The sequence below is a fragment of the Amblyraja radiata genome, chromosome 9 (genome assembly GCF_010909765.2).
Source record: "Amblyraja radiata isolate CabotCenter1 chromosome 9, sAmbRad1.1.pri, whole genome shotgun sequence".
Classification (NCBI taxonomy): domain Eukaryota; kingdom Metazoa; phylum Chordata; class Chondrichthyes; order Rajiformes; family Rajidae; genus Amblyraja; species Amblyraja radiata.
Genome location: NC_045964.1, coordinates 64,692,366 through 64,714,375, shown reverse-complemented (window position 1 = coordinate 64,714,375; position 22,010 = coordinate 64,692,366). Strand labels below are relative to the sequence as shown.

General features: G+C 42.7%; 1 protein-coding gene across 1 annotated transcript in view; it reads right to left on the bottom strand.

The window, feature by feature from the left end:
* The window catches only part of dlst (dihydrolipoamide S-succinyltransferase), a 36,780-nt gene extending 15,518 nt beyond the window's left edge, over window positions 1-21,262 (bottom strand). The window contains exons 1-8 of the mRNA XM_033027659.1: window positions 21,144-21,262; window positions 9,951-9,987; window positions 7,672-7,720; window positions 5,042-5,103; window positions 4,015-4,089; window positions 1,744-1,799; window positions 715-826; window positions 468-620 (exon numbers count right to left, since the gene is read on the bottom strand). Of these exons, the coding sequence (XP_032883550.1) occupies window positions 468-620; window positions 715-826; window positions 1,744-1,799; window positions 4,015-4,089; window positions 5,042-5,103; window positions 7,672-7,720; window positions 9,951-9,987; window positions 21,144-21,203 (604 nt within the window). The 5' untranslated portion in view covers window positions 21,204-21,262. The remainder of the gene's footprint in view (window positions 1-467; window positions 621-714; window positions 827-1,743; window positions 1,800-4,014; window positions 4,090-5,041; window positions 5,104-7,671; window positions 7,721-9,950; window positions 9,988-21,143) is intronic.
* Window positions 21,263-22,010: the final 748 nt, after the last annotated feature.

Sequence of the window (22,010 nt, the reverse complement as noted above, 5' to 3'; positions counted from 1 at the left end):
TTATTTCAGGATTACATTGGAGTGTCATCCAAATTGCTAATAGCAATGTGCTCGAGGAACTTAGCGGGTCAGGCAGAATCCACTGGGTGGAGAGAAATGGACAACCCGATATTTCAGATTGGGAACATCCATCTGGTCCAGTACAGAGGAAGAGTCTCATCCTGAAACACCATCTGTCCATTTCCCTCCACAGATGCTGCCTGACCCCAAGTTCCTTGAGCATATTATTTCTCATTCAAGATTGCTTCATATACAATCTCTCTTGTCAGTCATTGTAAATGACTGCACTTGAGACTGTGGTCTGAGACCTTTAATCTGAGGTGAGAGGGCAACCCACTAAGACAACCCACAGGGGAATTCAGCATGCCACCCGAGGAGTCATTTTGCTTAAGATGTGACCTCGATTCAACGTGAAGGAGTACAAGATATTTGAGGTATGACGCTAATATATTTTCGTTAAAACTCACCGGGTTTACTATCCATGGGTTGTGTCTTTACAGGTGGCACGGGTGGCATTATGGTCGGAATTGCCCCTGCAGTTGCCGCTGGGGTTGGGGGTGGGGTTGGAGCTTCTGGTTTGGGAGCAGAAGCGGCTGCTGATTTGGACTTTGCAGCACCACCTGGAAAAAAAAGAGGAAAATAAAATTATTTTAAAGCATATTTTTATCTCCAATTTCTTTCAAAACATTGTACCACGTGCAGGATATACCCCACCTTCTATCTTCCTGAGTTTAAAAAGAGGGGTTCCTCCTTCCACTTTACCCCCGTCAGGGACCAGGAGCTCCTCGATGATACCAGCATGTGGAGCAGGAACCTGCACCGATGTCTGCAAATAGGCAGTATTTATTTCAGAAGTTAAATAATGTAATAGTGAAGCTGACTTCATCAGAACCTCAGAACATTGCAGCAAACAACAAACATTCTACTCACAATCATCTGTTGAAGACAGATCAATTGCAAATTTTGAAAGGAACTGCACCGGCATCAGTACCCACACAAAACCAAGTCATGTTTATTTGCTAAACTGCAAATATTACAATTAATGCATTTGTATTCCATGGCTCTGCACCATCATTGTACTTGCGCTTCTGTCTTCTGGGGCAAATTGGCCACTACTTACCAACAAATTAAAATGTTGCTCAAATCTCAGTGATAAACAGGAAGTATCTATATTATTGTCAAGTCTATATTTAACTTGGCGTCATCAGCTGATAGGCTTGGTTAATTTTCAGCAACAACATGTGCCAAGGTGGCAAGGTCTTAATGTGGAAGCGGCACTTCCTACGGTACAAAGGAAATTTCACAAACTTTTGAGTACAAAAAGAGAGCCTATTGTAGTGGAATTGTTTATCTTTATAAAGTATGTTTTATTATGAGTTTGAAATGGTTTGAAATTTTAAATAGGGACCATTTGAAAGGCAACATTGATGATGGTAAGGATTACGTGGTCCAATACCCATCTCTGGATAAGTAAGTCTCCAACAATGCAAGGCCAGAGAGACAGAAACAGAGTTGGGAATGTACTTTGTGACAAGTTTTCACTTTATCTGCTCCAAATCTGCTAACAGATTCCTACTGGTGCAGCAAAATTCAAAGTTAATTCCCCAGTGAAGGGAAGTTGTGGATTACAAGGTCGTATGTTCTGCAGCTCACTTCCATTGTAACTTTCTCTTCAATACGTGTAAATAGATGGAGATCTATTAGATTATGTAATATTAATTTTTATAGAATAATATTACTAACCTTATCAGTTTCAATCTCACATACCACTTCATCCTCACCCACTTCATCACCAACAGCTGCAATAAAACACAGGAATTAATGCAAGGGAAGAAAGATTGTAACTATGGTTAGCTGGATTGAGTATATTAAAATCAAAACCTCATCCTGAGTCTTAGATAGTTTCTGAAACAAATGCTTGTCAAATTTACAAATACTCTTCGTACAAATAGATTTCTACCTTTTAACTACATGCTAATTGCTTAGGTACACCAGGCAGTGAAGAAAGCGAATGGCATGTTGGCCTTCATAACAAGAGGAGTTGAGTACAGGAGCAAAGAGGTCCTTCTGCAGTTGTATAGGGCTAATGAGACCACAGCTGGAGTATTGCGTGCAGTTTTGGTCCCCTAATTTGAGGAAGGACATTCTTCCTATTGAGGGAGTGCAGCGTAGGTTCACAAGGTTAATTCGCAGGATGGTGGGAATGTCATATGTTGAGAGAATGGAGCAGCTGGGCTTGTATACTCTGTAATTTAGAAGGATGAGAGGTGATCTTATTGAAACATATAAGATTATTAAGGGTTTGGACACGCTAGAGGCAGGAAACATGTTCCCGATGTTGGGGGAGTCCAGAACCAGTGGCCACAGTTTAAGAATAAGGGGCAAGGCATTTAAAACTGAGATGAGGAAGCACTTTTTTCACACAGAGAGTCGTGAGTCTGTGGAATTTTCTGCCTCAGAGGGCGTTGGAGGCCAGTTCTGTGGATACTTTCAAGAGAGAGCTTGATAGTGCGCTTAAAGATAGTGGAGTCAGGGGATATGGGGAGAAGGCAGGAACGGGGTACTGATTGTGGATGATCAGCCATGATCACATTGAATGGCGGTGCTGGCTCGAAGGGCCGAATGGCCTCCTGCACCCATTGTCTATTGATCTTTTTACATAAAAAGATAAGGAATATGAGGAGTTGGCCATTCAGTTCCACAAGCCTGTTCTGCCTTCCAACACGATTACCAATTATCTACCTCAACATACTTCTCTTTCCTTTACCATAGCCCTTGTTTCTCTATTATCTAAATATACATCAGTTCTGAATGCAATCAGTGGCTGGGCCTTCTGGTCCACTGAAGTAGAGAACTCAGATTCACCAGTCCCTGCATGAAGAAATTTCTCATTTCAATCCTACATGGCCTTGGTATTATTTTGAGAGTGTGCCTTCGTACCAGACTCCAAAGTCACAGGAAACATTCTCCAATTATTTACCCAGTACTGCCCTCTAAAAAGAAATTGGCACTTTTCAAGTGGTCATCTCTTCTTCCTCTTAACACTAGAAAATAGAAACATAGTCCAATCAATCTCTCTACATATGGCAGACCTGACGTGCCACAAGCCAGTTTAGTGGATTTTTGCTGTACACCTTCAGTAGCAGGCACAACGTGCCCGAAGAGAACCAAAAGTACACAATTTTGTGTGTGTTGTGGTCTCATCAAGATCCTATATAATTGTACTCTACTCTTGAACAAGTTATCTTACAATGAAGGCCATCGTATAATCTTCATAACATCCTGCTTCACCTAAATGTTAGCTCCATTCAAGTATTATCTCTACACTCATATCTCTATTGAGTGCATGATGCCAAAAACCAGAACAAATACAAGACCTCCTCATCTCCAATTTTAATCAAATGTTGTCAATAAACTCACAGATAGCTAAGAAAATAGCTTTGGCTAGCCCATTATTAATTTGGAAAAAAATCTGCCCATCTACAAGATGTCACACATGAAGAAATTGGAGGAAAAGTAAAACTAGGATATCAGCACATGTCAGATCTAACTTGTCTTACATTTATGTCACTATGGGGAAGCTTGCTAATAAGAAATTGAAGACAGTTAATCATAGAAGCTTCGAGAAGCTACAGAGGAAATAGAGTGAGCAGGATGTGGTAAATGATTTAATGTCTACCTTAAGATTGGTAAGAATTAAAGTAGATAACCTTACATCAGAAATGACCAATTCTGATACAAAATGGACATCTGAAATAGTTAAATTCAATGCAATAGTCTGTGGGACTCAACATGTCTAGTGGGAAGGCCTTGTCCCACCTACATTAGATTTCACTGGAAGAATACAAGAGGGGTTATTGTGGGAGTGGGATGTAACACTTGTTTTATAAGGAACACGTTTATGGCTGACAGTGGTAAATATTTAAAAGATGGTTTCAAACACTGAATCTAGTGTATATCAACTATTCAATCCTCCATACAACTCCATTCACATTACTGTAAAATGTACTGTACCTTTTTCCCACCTGACATCTCCCTCTGTGACAGACTCTGCAAATGCTGGTGTATTCACCGTCATCACGTCATCATCTACGAAAGTAAGTCAGCAACGGTTCAAAACTAGCGTGGAAAAGGCACTAATTGCAAAATAGATAGTTTGACACACTACTTGTTCTTTAAACTTTTCAACAAAGATGATTTCAGGCACCGATATAATATATTACATTCTACATTTATATTAAAGATTACAGACTATTTCTGGATAATCTAAGTCAACCACAATGAGACCACCATAATGTGTCTGCTTACAGTTAACCATAAGGCAATGGAAGAAAATGTTACTTTTAGCTGCTATTTGGGGTCTAATTTTCTGGTCTAACATAACAAAACCGATCTATGGAGTCAGACGGTGATCCATTGAAAACAGGAATATAAAAAATAATAATTTGAGAGGACATTTCTACATACTTAATAGGCCCTTGAACAGCAGAAATCATTGCATAGCTAATGTTAAGTATATTAATGATCACATTGGTCAACAATATGACTCAATGGTAATAGTCTGGCAGAAGTTGCATGCAGAAGATACCAGACAGATGAATGGAAGAATAAACATGATACAAGGAAAAAGGCCAAGACTATGTCAGATAAACTTCCAATATAAGTGTTCTATCTCTCAATATCAGCTTGCCTTTTAACACAAAAAATGAACAAACATGCACAAAGGCTCTATACATTGAGTACCTGTTGGAAAGAGTTGGAAATAAAAGATTAAATTTGTGCAGATTAAGAATACAACTAAAATACAACGGAAGCACTTAAAATTAAGTGAAACAATTTAGGATCCTAAATTAGATCTTTTCAAAACTTGTGTCTTTTGGTAAAGAAAATTACAGGACAAAGTTTTTAGGTCACACTAACTATTCCCCATTCTGAATGGTGGAGGGGCTTCTTGATGGAAGAGTAATATTAAAAGGTCAGAGCACATGGATGGTCTCGAGTATACAAGGTGGCCTTTCACATAGAACAAATCAATACTTACTGAAAACTGCTGATGTTCTGAAGTGCTGTATGTGGAAGATACTGAATTTGGAGCCATTTTCACTAAAGATAAATGAACGTAGTTAGAACAGTCTACAAATTGGTCTGATCCATGATAAAATTCAAGCTTCACTCACATCTATAGAAACTCAAAATATCTTAAAATCCTCCAAAGTATTCCCGATCTTGATACCAGACCTAATAGTGGCACAGATTGATATAGGAGGAGGAGCCATCTTGGGGAACGGCTGCTAACCAGCAGCTGTCCGTTTAATTCGCTTTTTTTAAAGTTTTTAGTTCGTCCTGTGTTTCGTCCGTTTGGAGAAATGGACTTTTAAATGTGGGGGGTAGGGGGCAATTTTGTTTCTAGGTCCCTACCTGGTCGGTGAGGCAGCTTTTTCTCTGGGCTGCCCGTCGACCCGTCCTCGTGGCCTACCAGCGGGCTTGGTGCGCCGTTTCCTGGCGGGGACCGCCCAGCACCTCGGCCTCGGTGGCGGCACAGCGTTGGAGGGCTATCGTGGAGCGGAGCGGGCAATGACTTGCCTGGGTCGCCGCGCTGGAGCTCCGGTGAGCTGAGACCGCCGAGTTCAACACCTCCGGGCTGCGGGTCTGCGGAGCGAGGCAGTCGGCGCCGATTTCAACATCGGGAGCCTGGGAGCTCCAAACCGGCGCGGCCTTGCCGGCTTCGGAAGCCGCGGTCCCCAGTCAGGAAGCGGCCGTTCCAGGTGGCCCAGCCGCTGAGTGGACTCTCCCGACGCCGGGGCAACACCACCCGGTGAGAACGGCCAGGAACATCGGGCCTCCATAGAGGCAACTGCGGTGGCCTCAATAGGCCTGACTTTGGGTGAACTTCGGGTTGGGGACTGGACATTGTGCCTTCCCCCACAGTGGTATCCATTGTGGGGGGATGATTTTTTGTCTGTACGTAATCCTGTTAGTCTTTGTCCAAGATGGCTACCGTGAAGAGAGAGTGGACGCTGGCGCGCTTTAGCTGCCGCTGCTCTCTCTTCACATTGTGTTTTTGATTTTTTGTTTTTGGACTGAATTCCGTTTTTAATTTGTGTTTCTGTGATGTCTTTATTATTTATTTTATTCTGATTATATGTCTGAAAGGCACCCAAAAATAAAATTTATTATTATTATTACAGATTATATTACTGGATATGAAAAGAGGCTCGAGAGATATTTGCTTATGCATAATCATATTTTATGGTTCTAAGAAAGCGATAGTGCTTATCAACTATAGGCATAAATTGTTTATCTAAAATTAAATACTCCATTAACAAAGTATTAGTTAGAGTTACAAAATCCATTCACTCCCTTTCACATAATGCAGCTTCATAAACAATCTAATCATTTTGAGCAATTGCTTCCATTACTCTTCCTCTGAAGGTTTGTGATTCACTTTGTTTTAAACATATAAATGCTAATAAACTGTCAATTTTTCGCCATTCTATTTCTGTACATTCTGAAAGGACCAAGATTAAAAATGGCAAGTCCTAGGACATGCCGTAAATGCTTTAGCATCCTTGAAAAGTATTATTAGTTTGCATTCCATATCTGACAATTATTTTCAGAAACATTATCATGTCCTACTTGCCCCTTTTGTAAACCATTTTCTCTTTTACTGATGGATGTGAGTAGCAATGCAATAATTACCCAAGTATTTTGTGCATAGAGCATATGGAACTAAGCTCCTTTGTTATGTTATAATGTATGATGAATGGTTGACAGCTCCTGGAGTTTAGATGGGTGAGGGGGGATTTCATTGAAACTTACCAAATAGTGAAAGGCATGGATAGAGTGGATGTGGCGACGATGTTTCCACTAGTGGGAGAGTCTAGGACCAGAGGGTATAGCCTCAGAATAAAATGACGTACCTATAGAAAGGAGATGAGGAGGAATTTCTTTAGCCAGTGGATTGTGAATCGGTAAACTAACGCCTGTGGAGGCCAAGTCATTGGATATTTCTAAAGTGGAGATTGACAGGTTCTTGATTAGTAAGGATGTTAAAGATTATGGAAAGAAGGCAGGAGAATGGGGTTGAGAGGGAAAGATGGATCAGCCATGAGGCAGAGTGGACTCGATGGGCCGAATGGTCTAACTCTACCATGATTTATGAACGATTATCAGGGAAAGTACCCAAATTCATTCATGTTATAAAGAAACACCATCCTCTTTAAATTCGAAACCTCAGCAAAGGATTAATATTTCTTTGGGCAGGGAACATCACAGAAAGTAGCAACAAAGAAACTAATCAGATCAGAGAAGGACACAAAGTACCGGAGTAACTCAGCAGGTCAGGCAGCATCTTTGACTGAAGGGTCCATACAACAAAATGTCACCTATCCATGTTCTCCAGGGACACAACCTGACCCGCTGAATTACTCCAGCACTTTGTATGCTTTTGTGTAAACCAGGATCTGCAGTTCGTTGTTTCTAAATAATCAGATCAGAACTTGGGTCATAATTGCCTGCCATTTGCAGCTGATGAGAAGAAAAAATTCAAATTTGGGATGTTGGATTAATGGGGGGGGGGGGCGGGCAACGAGGAAAAATAGATTCACAAATAAAGATCATGAGAACTGAGAGCTACGGCATTAATTTTCAATTCATAATTTTTGTACTTACAGAAGCTGCCTGCTTTTACCATAAATGGATCGATGGCACACTAAATGACCTAGAAAAGACAAATGTGTTTGTCTTCATAGCAAACAATGTCACATGCAGTATTTAGCAACAAAAATGAAAGAATGACCCTTATAAAAGGATAATTAGTTCCTAATTTCATCAATTATTTGTGAAGTGCTTAGATTATTTTTAGACAGATGCAAAAATGCAATTTAGGCCCACTGCCGATTTTCTGGCAACTGGTGGTCCTGCACTTCCGTTAATCTGGACAAAATACCAAAGCACACTTGAACCCCCCCACCCCCAGAAGTCCCCCCGAAAAGGTGGCGTCTAGGCCCGGTGAGGCAGCTGATCTCGACCTCATCTTGACTTCTGTGGCCAGAGCGGTATTTACGTTCCCATAGCTGACTTCCGTGACCAATTGGCGGGTAAAATCTGGAACTCCATCCCGACCGGAACCAGCAGATCCGTTCTCAATTCCAACTTCTGAGGCCAGGTTTGCCGGCTGGTATCTTGGCCCCTCGGCGGGCTGTTCCAGTACCGTTCGACTCCTCTCAGAGGCCGTGACCTCTGTTAGTTCAGCAAAACAGATAATCCATAAAGGCTCTGAAACGGAGGGTGCCGGAAATCTGTGGTGGACCTGTATTTAGTATATAACTTCAAAATGTCAGTTGGAGGGACATCACCAATGCCCTGCTCTATGGGGAGAATCCACCTCTGACCGAGAAGATCAGGTGGAGAAGGATGAGGCTCGCTGGTCACTGCACCGCCACCCAGAAATGCCAGCAAACAAGGTTGTTTTGTGGGAACCCACTCATGGAAGACGTGACCCGAGACAGCCAGTGAAGACAATGCTGAAGTCGTTGAAGGAAGACGCATGTGTAGAGACAAAAGAGGAGCTTGCCAGCTGCATGGAGGACAGAGATGTGTGGTGCGTCCATCACCATGCCCATCGGAAACCAGCACCACTGCGTCGCAAATGTTTTCAACGATGATGAATGAATTGATAACCTTTATGATTTAGAGAAAGATGATCAAAGTCTGCCAAAGAGACCAGGAAATAAAGGAGACCAACTCCACTGAAATGCTGCCACATTTTCAATGTTAAGAGCATGGAAAGAGGCCTAATGATTCCTGTTGTTATTTATGCTCCACAAACATTACCCACTTTTTATTGCATCTAACCGTATCCAGGCAATCTGCAATATTTCTTACCCTTTCACCCACCTACATCATAAGGCATTTATGCTTTCGCCCTCACATTCTAATTTTTGTACAATTTATTTTTAATATGGCGATTTTGGACTGTTCCCACGATTATGAAACTTTCTACAAATTATTTAAACATGCCATTTTTATAGCTGAAGTTCAAAATATGGGTTTTTCCAAGATGCAGTTTACAATACCCAAAGTAAAGCAATTTACACATTATGAACTTGAAAACAACATTAATTTTATACACAGGATAGTGAGGAGAAGTGGCCTGACATTTATTCACTATCAATCTCATTATAAGGGGAGAGATTCACCTGCAATGCCTGCTCTAATTGAAAAAGTTAATGTTTTTAAATATATAAAAGATACATGGTGGGATACTTGACTAGGTTGTAGCTTGTATTTCTTCTCAAGCAGGCTTTCTCTAGTGGAAAAGTACCAATTGACAAGAGAGGTGGATGTATATTGAGACAATGACTAAATGCCTTTGGAAGTCCCAAACATTATGGTGCCCTGAAATGAGGGGGATTATGAATAAACACTGTTGTAATTTCTACATGGTGAAACCAAAATGTATAAAAATGGCCTTTATTAAAATCTGACAATGTGCACTTTAACCACATGTGTTTTTTTTAATTACAAATCTCAAAATGTGGAGAACAGAGACAAATAAATAAATAATGAGTCTTTGTCCCAAACATTATGGAGGGCACTGTATATCAGAGGGATATAGACTGAACAAAGATATTAAAACCATTTATACACATCAGTCTGGAATCTGAGAACTGATTAAATATTCAACCAAAAGACTTAACTTATGAATGTCATACCTATTTTCTGCTGTTTTATTAAAGAGTCGGCATTCAGATTTTTTATTCATTTCAGTTCAAAATCTAGTCCATCCTCTAACTTCCTGTCCTATCCTAGGCAGGATATAATCACTGCAGGTTAGAAGAAACAGGACCAGAGAGAGAAAATGCTAATAAACGAAGAAAAAGTATAATGTAAGGAATGTCAGTTGATTAAACTACATATATATTTCCACTAAATAATATAAAACTTACCAGAGACACCTCTAGTGCCTTGTGAGCCATTACCACCCTGTGAAGAAAGAGGAAGGAAAAAATGTTTTATTCTGAATATGAAAAAGTTTTGTTTTAGCTATCCAAAAATAATTGAATAATTAAATACCAATGCACTGTTTTAAGTACGTATCTTATCTCAATCCTTGAAATGTCTAACTAAAATTTCGAATTGGTCTTCTCTCCAATTCTGCACAGGATCTCAATTTTTTTCTTTGTAAATGTATTTCTACCTTTTGTATGCATCCACTAGCTTGTCCCTCGTTTAATATGGTGCAATCACTGAGTTTAAAAAAAAGTATAGAAGAGTCGGTGACAGCTATTACACTTCCATGAAATACTGACTACTCAGTTTTGCTGAACACCTCCGCTCAGTCCACCTAAGCCTACCTGATCTGCCGCTTGCAAAACACTTTAACTCCCTCTCCCAATGCCACACTGACCTTTCTATCCTGGGCCTCTTCCAATTGATAGAGTGAGGCCCAGCGTAAATTGGAGGAACAGCACCTCATATTTCACTTGAGCAGGTTACACCCCAGTGGTATGAATATTGACTTCTCTAACTTTAAGTAACCCTTGTTTTCCCTCTCTTCATCCCTCTCCCTTCCCAGTTCTCCGACCAATCTGACTGTCCCCAATTACGATTTATATATATTCTACAGTTTCCTTGATCTCCATCTCTTTTGATGTCTTGTTGTCACTTTAACCCTTACTTATGCCTGTGTCTCCCTCTCCCCTGACTCTCAGTCTGCAGAATGATCTTGAACCGAAACATCACTCATTCCTTCTATCCAGAGATGCTGCCTGTCTTGCTGAGTTACTCCAGCATTTTGTGTCTATCTCATTTTCTGAGTTTGTGGTACCCATTGTATTTCAGAGTTTCCAAATTCATGATCATTTGACTTCAATCTTTGTTACATCATTCATCAGTCACACACTATGGCATAGCCACTCCCTAATATTGTAAAAGCATTCTCACTTGGTTTGGTTGTCAAGGTCATGACTAATGTTATATAACTGCAAGAACGTTGTCAAGGAAATGTATGTCTTGATCCACCCAGTTCGACCATATAAGTCTTGCTAACTAATTTTCTTTACGTGTATATTACAAGTCTTGATGAGGTGGTTACAAGTAGTTGTGGGTTTGGAGGCCGGCACACCTAAACGGTGGCACAATGATGGGGGAGTAGTGTTAGCGCACGCCTGCACAGTTGCTTGCCCCACCAGCAACTTGAGCTGTTGAACTGTAGCAACCGATCTAACTGAAGTATCTACCTGGCTTACTCTCCAGTTCAGTACAGGGCCTCATTTTGTTCCACATAACATGCAGTTAAAGAGTCTCATTTTCACACATCTTGCTCCCAAAACATGGTCCAGTAAGAATTATTCTTTGTGTTAATTACGTAACTCCTTTAAACAATTTGACTACTTTGATGAGATCTCCCATGAATTTTTCTGAATACAGCTGTGTTTCTTGGTATTTTCCAAGCAATGCTACTTTTTGTAAATGGCTCTGATACCTTCCGCATAAGCGCATTGCCTAAACATCTCACAATATTTAAGCCGTGCCCTAGGTAATACATCAATTTGTTTTTCCATTCAATACCCAGAACATTTACTTTGTTTAAATTCCACATGCCACATACATATTGTTGTGCCAAAATTATAACTTTTAAAGCTGGCATCTGATGAAAAGATATTAGCTTTATTGAAAATCTTGATTACAAAGTAAATGTAAAAATGCTTGCACCTTGCACAAAACACAACCCAGCAAGACACAAAGTGATCAATCGCAGTCGGACTCTCAGAAAGACTCCAAGTCTGACACTCGGGGACCTCAGATTATCATGCTTTTCCAGGATACACACAAAATGGTAGAGTAACTCAGCGGGACAGGCAGCATCTCTGGAGAGAAGGAATGGGTGACATGTCGGGTCGAGACCCCTCTTCAGACTGATAGTCAGGGGAGAGGGAGATACAGAGATAAGAAAGTGTAAGGTATGAAAACAAGACAAAGGGGATCGAGATCAAGGAAAATGTAGAATAGATCATTGTTAGCTCGGAGAAGGTGACAACAAACCAAACAGAGATTATATGTGATTAAGGACAGTCAGACTGGCGGAGAACTGGGAAGGGGGAGGGGATGGAGAGAGAGGGAAAGTAAGGTTGAAGTTTGAGAAGTCAATATTCATACCGCTGGGGTTTACGCTGCCCAAGCGACACGTTCTAACCCTTTTCCAGGGTTTGGTAAGGAATTAAAACCCATTTCCAAGAACCAACTCCCTTTTAATCCTGGAAAAAAGGAACAATGCATCCATGTTCTCGAGATATTGCCAGATCCACTGAGTTACTCCAGCACTCTGTATCTTCCCTCTTATTCCTTCTCTTCACCACTAAAGAGATAGTACCATCAACAGTCAAATCCATGCCTAATGCTTTCCATCCATCTTTGCCTTGCTGCAGTTGGACTATTGCTTGGCACAGCATCACCTCCTATTTTCCACTTGTCGTACTGAATTAGGCGGTCACGGTGGCGCAGCGGTAGAGTTGCTGCCTTACAGCAAAATGCAGCACCCGAGACCCGTGTTCGATCCTGACTGCGGGTGCTGTCTGTATGGAGTTTGTACATTCTCCCCGTGATCTTCAGTTTCCTCCCACACACCAAAGAGTACAGATTTGTAGGTTAATTGGCTTGATAAAAATGTAAAATTGTCCAAGTTGGCGATATACAGAGTACTGCCCTGCCGACTACAAAATTCAGAAAGTTCAGAAGGGGACTTCTTATTTTCTGCATTCTGCCCAAGCAAGTTTGTCATGAAGATTTTACATAAATCATTCCAACACATGCCTGGTTTATCCAAAATATCATATCAGATCAATCTCAGGATAAATAAGAATCTTGTAATCTCAGCAACACAAGCAATTAAGCAAAAGTAATGTGCCTATCCTACTTAGGCGATTTTTCAGGCAACTGAAAAACTGGCAACTGGAACGGCGACTGTCAGTGGAACACTGACACACACATCGCTTTTTTCACCAGCCCGTTATGCAGGCGGGGGACAGGGCAAGCGGGGGGAAACGCTGTCTGAGTGAAATTCACACGGTGCAAAGCCAATGTGATACAAACACTGTGATGAACAGGAAGATTGGTGCCGTAATTAAGACGGTGAAAGCACAGTGTATGGGAAAGGTCACGCAAGTCCTTTAAGAGGAGGGGGGGGGGGGGGGGGAGAAGGAGTGGAGACAAATTTTAAGAAGCCAGAGATACATGGCTGTGAAGCTTACCGGTCAGTTATCCTTGGTTCTGAAAACTACTGCTTACGTTTTTTCCCCCAATGAGCCAATGAAATTCACTGGTCAGCACAGGGCTACCACCTACAAGGTCCTTCGTCCTTCTGGCAACCCACTAGGACGTCCTGGCGACCCATCTACCGCACGAGAATTCTCGCTACTCTCCATGGCGGCTTCATTCGGGTCATCGCTAATTTTTCAACATGTTGAAAAATTTGCGGCAACCATAATGAGGCCGTGATTAGTTCCCAGAACTCCTCACGACCATGAAGGCAACTACCCGGCAACCACCCGCGAACATGTGGCGACTGCATAGTCTCTTGCAGTCGCCTAAGTGGGACAGGCCCATAAGTCAATTAAACAGTATTAACATTTTGGGATGGCAATTTTTTTTTTCATCAGAGTATTTCCAACATCATCTTTATTTCAGATTCCAGCACTTGCCACTTTTTGTTTTGTCATTATACCTAGTCATGTTTATTGTCACATATACAAGTATAGTCAGCTATAGGTAGTATGAACAGCTTGCTGGCAGCTGCATCACAGTCTTATTGTTAGAATAGTATTGATAAACTGCAAGATAGACACAAAATACTGGAGTAATTGTATTCTTCAGATTGTCAGAGATCAGCAGTCTGAAGAAGGGTCTTCTTCTTCTTGCGTATGGCGTGCACAGCCTAAAGTTATAGGGCAACTTGTTCTATTTGATCTGTTTTGATTGTGTACACCAGGTTGATTGCATTCGTTGAAACAGGGCGGACCACGTGAAGGTTGCAATCTCCCACCCCGGTTGAAGGGCCGAGACCCGAAAACGTCACTCATTCCTTCTCTCCAGGGATGCTGCCTGTCCCGCTGAGTTACTCCAGCATTTTGTATCTATTTTCGATTTAAACCAGCATCTGCAGTTCTTTCCTACACATTTTGATAAACTGCAAGGTAGACAAAAGTGCTGGAGAAACTCAGCGGCAGCATCTATGGAGCGAAGGAAATAGGCAACGTTTCGGGCCGAAACCCTTCTTCAGACTGATAAACTGCAATATTTGAATATGCAAATGTTATGATTTTGTTAAATGATAATGTGCACTATTTGAAATGTGCTTTGTTTTTTGTTTAGATCAATATTGCTCACATTAATAAAACACTAGTGATGAGGTCCAGAACCATTAGATGCACAAGTTTTGGGGGTCCTTGTATGAGCTGTGAGGAGCGATCACTCCCGAACTCCTGTGTGCTCTACTAACTCACAAATAATTAATATGCGAAATGTTGAAGTGGTAAATGGAAGGTGGTACCGAAAAGACCAGAGGCAGGCACACTAAGATGGCCTAAATGGGACAGATTAAAATGTTCTGACTTTGTGGAACAGTCCCACCAGACAGCAGAAGGGGATTCAGAGAATAGTGGGTAGCTCAAGTGGGAACAAGGATAATTACCTCATGTCATCACAGGCCTGTGCACGCTTGAAACGGTTAAATGCGTTTAAAAATATAAAAGAAACATGATGGAATACTTGACTGTATTTCGTCTCAAGCAGGCTTTCTCTAGTGGAAAAGTAAGAGAGAGAGAGACAAGCCCAGTGAAGAGAACTGTCTCATCCTGAACACAACTAAGACCAAAGAGATGGTGGTTAATTTTGGCAGGTCCAAGCTCCCCCTTCAGCCGGTCAACGCTGCAGGGGCTGACATTGAGGTGGTGCAGGTATATAAATACCTTGGAGTGCACCTTGATAACAAACTGGACTGGTCTGTCAACTCTGACTCCCTCTACAAAAAAGGCCAGAGCAGACTCTTTTTCCTCAGAAGGCTCAAATCCTTCAATGTGTGTAATGATATGCTGCACATGTTTTACAACACTGTGGTTGCAAGTGTTATTTTCTACGCTGTTGTCTGCTGGGGCAACAGCATTAGTGCAAGAAACAACAAGAAGCTGGTCAAACTGGTTAAACGAGCTAGCTCAGTGCTGGAGGGGAGAGTAGACTCTGGGATGGATGAGCTTGAGAGGCGTATGAGGCACAAGGTGCAGGTCATCCTGAAAAACCCCGGGCATCCCCTCCATATAATTCTGGAGAGTCAAAAGAGCACTCGGAACAACAACCGGCTCCTCTCCCTGCCCTGTAGAACGGAGCGGTTCAGGAGATCCTTCACCCCTGCAGCCATTAGATTTTATAATTCGGACCGCTAGGCTGTAGGGGGATGCATTTTGCAATTTTTAATTGTTAATTATTGGTCTTTTTAAGTATTTATTGCTCTCAGGTAGTGTCCACATTGTATTCTATGTATTTTCTGTCTGCGTTCCTTTTGAATCTGTGGGTTTGTTGGTTGGGGGCTTCTGGACATCTGAATTTCCCTGAGGGGATCAATAAAGTATTTATTATTATTATTATTATTATTATTATTATTATTATGTATATTGAGACAATGACCGATGCTTTTGAAATGTCTTCTCCTGGAAGTATCAACAGATAAGAGACAGATGCCTTTGAAATGTCTTGTTTTGGAAGTACCAACTGATAAGATGCCTTTGAAATGTGTCTACTAATTGATAAGAGAAACAACCAACTGATAAGAGACAAGCTCAGACTCGTCCTGTAGTGATGTATATTGGCTGCATCTTGTAACCATGACTAACATCTTTGGAATGTGACTTAAGTGCAGGGCTCGAAATTAGCGGTTGCCCGGGTGCCAATGGCCACCCAAAGTGCCGCCGGACAACCTAAATGCCGAGTCATTTTGCCCGGCTTGGCACTGCAGATACTGGCTTATACCGAAGATAAACACAAAAAACTGGAGTAACTCAGCGGGTCAGGCAGCATCTCTGGAGAAAAGGAACGTGATGTTTCGTGTTCGGCTGTAGTGCGGGGCAAAGATACTCGGTGCGGGGTGACAGAGGGTCGGAGCGAATGACGGGCCCCGCACAGCAGCAGCGGCTGCAACAGCGGCTCCACCTCCTTCTCCCGCACCCCGCCTGCCCTGATAGAGGCCGCTGCTTGCCACTCCACCAACGGCGATAACCGTTTTCAAAACAAACCCTCCCACACGCCGAGGCCAGGAGCAGGGAGGAAGGGGGAGGCCCCCTTCCGCCGTCTGAAGCACCTGCACCGCTCGGACCCGCACCTTCCTGTTGGCTGGCGGAGGAGGAGAGGAGATCCCAACTGCGGCACTTGGTGGTGGACAGGGACGGCCAAGGCAGCGGGCGATGATGCTGGTGTTGTCCGAGGACCGCTGACCTTCCTTCCTCCCCCTCTCTCGTACACCCCCCTTATCCTGGGACCCCTCCTCTAAATCCCACACTAATCCCCATTCCCGCCTCAGTCCTCACTGACATCCCCTGTGCTCCGCACCTCATCAACCCCCCCCCCCCCACCCCCATCTATTCATCCTGCACTGATCCCCCTATCTACCTCACATTGATTCACCTGCAACCCCCCATCTATTCATCCTACACTGGTCCCCCAATTCATCCTGTACTGACCCCCCTTCCCATCCATCCTGCACTGCTCCCCCCATTCATTCTGCATTGCTCCCCCATCCATCCTATACTGATCCCCCCCCCATCAATCTTGCACAGATCCCCCCCCGTCCATCCCGTAGTGATCCCCCCATTCAACCTCACTGGCATCCCCCGCGCTGTGCCCTCTCAATTTTACTTACTCCAACCAACACGCACTAATTCCCATGCCTCAATCCATCTATTCCGCACCGATTGCCTTCTCAATCCCCCGCCCTGCCATCTATCCATCCCGCACTGATTCACAACCCCCCCCCCCCCCCCCCCTAGTGTGCTGGAAATGTCTTCAGAGCGAACATTGACTATGTTTGATAACAGAATGCAATCAAATGTGTTTTAATTCCCAATGTTATTATTTGTTTTAATCCATAAATATAGATCAATTAGATTGTGAACACATGAAACATTAAAACCGCAGTGTCTGATTGTCACTGCTAACGTTGACACGTTATTACATAATTCATTTTAACGGCAAATCAATGCTCTTAATATGGAGTATCAGTACTGTAGTTATTTAATGAGCAACATTCACAACTATACGTTGGATTTATTCAGGTTTTACTTCTACAGTCACTCATATACATCACAAATTTGGTCAGGAGAAATTTCAGTTTAAATTTTAACGTTAATTCTGAAGTGAGAATGATGGAAACAGCGTTTATCAATAATTTTTTTTAAATCTGGTGCGTACAAACTGGGTATCTTCATTGCTGTCCACAACACATGCATCTAATCTGAATGTCCGGTGATGTGGCGTTTTGACACCTTTAAACATATTACCAAAATAACATTTGCTGCAGTTATGTCCTTTGGCCATCTCTTGTCAGTTAGTGTAATGTTTACCTGTCAGATGGGTATATTTGGTTTTAACAGCTATTATCATAAAATGCCTTTAGAAATGTCCTTGCAACCTGTACATTTTGTTGTGGATAAATTATGTGGGAAGTGAGAGTGTTTCTGTACCATTAGCAATAAGGACCCATGCTATGGCCACGTTATGATAATTTTCAGTCCTTCACAGAAAACATGCTTGCATCAATCTGTAGTGTGCATGGTTAAGCATATATGTTACCATGGTCCAGGATTTATTGACACAGGTTGATCATAGGCTGAATAATCCAACCACATTTTTGTTTGGAAGTGAAAAGAAATAAAATAAATTGCATTAATTGCAATGTGTAAAAAGAGTTGAGACTATATTATAATTTTGCTGCATGTCATTGTGGTATATATAATGTCTTGATTGGTGAATATGTTTAGTTTGTGACTTTATTTGAAGCAGAAATAATATGTGAATGCTCCACTGGACATAATTCTGACTGGTAACTACGCACTTTGTCCGAGCACATTATTGCACGCGTCATGCAAGCCGTCTTAAATGACCACCTAAACTGTCATTTGGCAACCTAAAAAGCTGCCTAGGTTACCCGGCTGGCAACAGGGAAAAAAAGTTAAGTGAGAGCCCTGACTTTAAGTGACACACAGTATAAAACACTGTGCAAATCTTTGTTCATTGGTGGTGCGGTAAAGTCAAGTGTCTGTTGCTTACTTGACTGGTGTATCCCCGTCACTTCCGCCGGCTGATGATGAGTAAAGCTTGAGTTGGTTTACCTAACGTTTTTGCGAGTTGTCTGTTTTTAAAGTAGTGAACCGTATCAAGCTATGTAAAGTAATTGCCTCAACTTTGCCTATGCAGTTAAGAGTTTGACTAAAATAACGTATATCTTTCGGCAGCATCTCTAATAAATGCACAGATTTGGCAGAATAGTGGATAACTTTGTATATTTCCACATTATATCAATTTGTATTGTCCGTATCCATTTATCTGGCCTATCTACAACTCCTTGTAACTTCTGTATCCTTGCTATGATTCACACTATTAACAATAATCAGAAAAACATCACCTTGATTCGTTGATAATCAATTCAGCTAATGGCATAATAGCTTAAATGCGTGCATGTTTTCCCAGTGGCCACATGCTTTTGCCTTGGTATTCTTGTTTCTTCCTGTATGCCAAAAATGTGCCAGTAGATTAAATGGCTACCAATTATACACAACGTGGCTGGATGGCAGTTGAATCACAGGGTCATATGAAAGGAAACGGGTTACATGAAAATACGTATGTGAGAAGGAATATTGATGGGACATATGAAAGGGAATATGAATAGGTTATATAATATACACCTCCGGATTTAGGGACACTTTCGTCCCAACCGTTATCAGGCACTATCAGTTCAGTTGTCAGTGGCGGGAAACAAAAGAGTTCCCGGCGTGGGATACTTTGTAATTTTGGCGACCCCCTTTATGTCGTGACTCTTTGCATACCTTGGGTATGCAAAACAAAGAATTCCACTGTGACACTTCACGTGTGATAATAAAGCATTCATTCATTCTTTTATCCTTTCACCAACTAGAGAGCAGTCCTGACCAACCAGCAAACTCATTGGTGACCCTCGGACTATCATTGATCAAGTTTTACCTTGCATTAAACATTATTTCCTTTATCCTGTATCTGTACTGTGGACGACTTGATTGTAATCTTGTATAGTCTTTTCACTGACTGGGTAGCACGCAACAAAAGCTTTCCACTGTACCTTGGTATATATGACAATAAACTGAACTAAACTATAGTTATATGAAAATAGGTGAAGGGGGGGGGGGGGGGTTATGGGATTGCTTTCGAGACTGAAGGGAAAGACTGAATGGGTTCATCGGAAATATGGCCATGGAACATTAAGTAAGCCATAGGTAGACACAAAATGCTGGAGTAACTCAGCGGGACTGGCGAGAGAATGAATGGGTGACGTTTCGGGTTGAGATCCTTCTTCAGACTGAAGAGCTGTCGACGCGAAACGTCATCCATTCCTTCTCTCCAGAGATGCTGCCTGTCCCGCTGAGTTATTCCAGCATTTTGTGTCTACCTTGGATTTAAACCAGCATCTGCAGTTCTTTCCTACACATTATGTAAGCCATGGAGTGTTGCGTATGTGCTGGATATTCGTTATAGTAAATCCCACTAGCCCATGTCCTCCTCCACTCACACTTCCCTATGACTCGCCCACACGGACGAACATATCCCATCTATACTAGTACGTTTGGCCCATATTCCTCCACACCCGTCCTATCCATGTATCTGTCTAATTGTTTCTTAAACATTGCAATAGTCCCTGCCTCAACTACCTTCCCTGGCACCTCTTTGTTTACATTCACCACCCTTTGTGTGAAAATGTTACCCCTCAGATTCCAATCAAATCCTCCCTTCACCTTGAACCTATGTCTTCTGCATCTCGATTCCCCTACTCTGGGCAAGAGACCATACATCTACCCGATCTATTCCTCCTATAATTTTGTACACTTCTATAAGATCACCCGTCATACTCCTGGACTCCGAGGAATAGAGTCCCAGCCTGTTCAACCTCTCCCTATAGCTCAGACCCTCGAGTCCTGGCAACACCCTCGTAAATCTTCTCTGTACCCTTTCCAACTGGGAATAGATCGGGTAGACGCACAGTCTCTTGCCCAGAGTAGGGAATCGAGAACCAGAGGACACAGGTGTGTTACATAGAAACATAGAAAATAGGTGCAGGAGTAGGTCATTCGGCCCTTCGAGCCTGCACCGCCATTCAATATGATCATGGCTGATCATCCGACTCAGTGTCCTGTACCTGCTTTCTCCCCATACCCCCTGATACCTTTAGCCACAAGGGCCACATCTAACTCCCTCTTAAATATAGCCAATGAACTGGCCTCAACTACATTCTGTGGCAGAGAATTCCAGAGATTCACCACTCTCTGTGTATCCACTGTTGAGAGGGAGAGATTTAATAGGAACCTGAGAGGGTGACTTTTTTACACAAATGGGGGTAAGTGTATGGAACGAGCTGCCGGTGGAGGACATTGAGGCAACGTTTAAGAAACATTTCGACAGGTCTATGACTAGGACAGGTTTAGAGGGATGTGGGCAGGTGGGATTAGTGTAGATGGGGCATGTTGGTCGGTGTGGGCAAGTTGTATGCTGTATGACTATAACTCGACAATGGACATTAATTCTTTCAAGTCCATTGCAAGCCAAGCTCAGGATCTCATCAGGCTCAAAGGGCGAAGGACAAGGGAGGCTGGCAAGCTGGTCTTCAACACGGCAGCTCCACAGCACGGCGGGGGTGGAAGGGAGGGGGGTCGAGGAGGGGAGTCTAGGGCGGTGGGGAGAGTGGGCTGAAGGAGACTCTTCCCCTCCCGTCTGCCCTTGAGCCGGGCTTCGGGCCTAGCGCTCCCGGTGTCAGCGGCCGCGCTCTCCCGCCGGGCGGGCGGGCAGCCGACCCTCGCCTCGCCTCGCCGTGCCGTGCCTCCCCTCCCCTGCCCTGCCCCACGGCCGCTCACCTGCAGGGCCGCGGCCAGGCGGCTCAGGCTCCGGGGCAGCCACCGTGAGCGGGCGAACATGGCGACGCTGCAGCGAGAGCCGACTCCGGGCGGAAGTCAGCTGTGGCACGGCCTAGCCCGGAAACCCGGGGAGGAGGGAGGCGACAAATGCACATCTGACTCTGACACAAACTCCAGCACGATGGAAAATGCACCGTTATCAATGCACATCTGACACAAAACTACACTCCTCATGCATTGATGGAATGAATGCATCTCCGACACAAACTCACACTCCTGCACTGAGGGAATGAATGCATCGCTATAAATGCACATCTGAAACCAACTCTTGCACCAAGGTAATAGATCATTATAAATGCATACCTGGCACAAATTCACACTCCAGCACAAAGGGAATGAAAGCATATCTGACACAAACCCACACTCCTGCACGAAGGGAAATGCATCGTTATAAATGCATATCTGACACAAACTGAAACTTCTGCACTAAAGGGGATGAATACATCGCTATAAATGCATATATTATGTGACTCAAACCCAAACTCCAGCACTAAGGGAATACGTCGAGGTAATATGCATTAAGGAAATGCATGTATATCTGACACAACCCCAAACTCCAGCACTAAGTAAAAACATCGTTATAAATATGTTATAGACATCGTTATGGATATCTGACACAAACTGAAACTCAAGCACTGAGGGAACTATTGTTATAAATGCTTATATAAAGCATCTCTGGGAGTTTAGGGATTGCTTGCCAGAGGAATAAATGGACATTCTCACTGGGGTTAATCTAAATGTCAATATATTCACACTTTCCATATAAAAAAATAAAAGTGCGAGATGTCAAAATATCAAGTGTGCAAG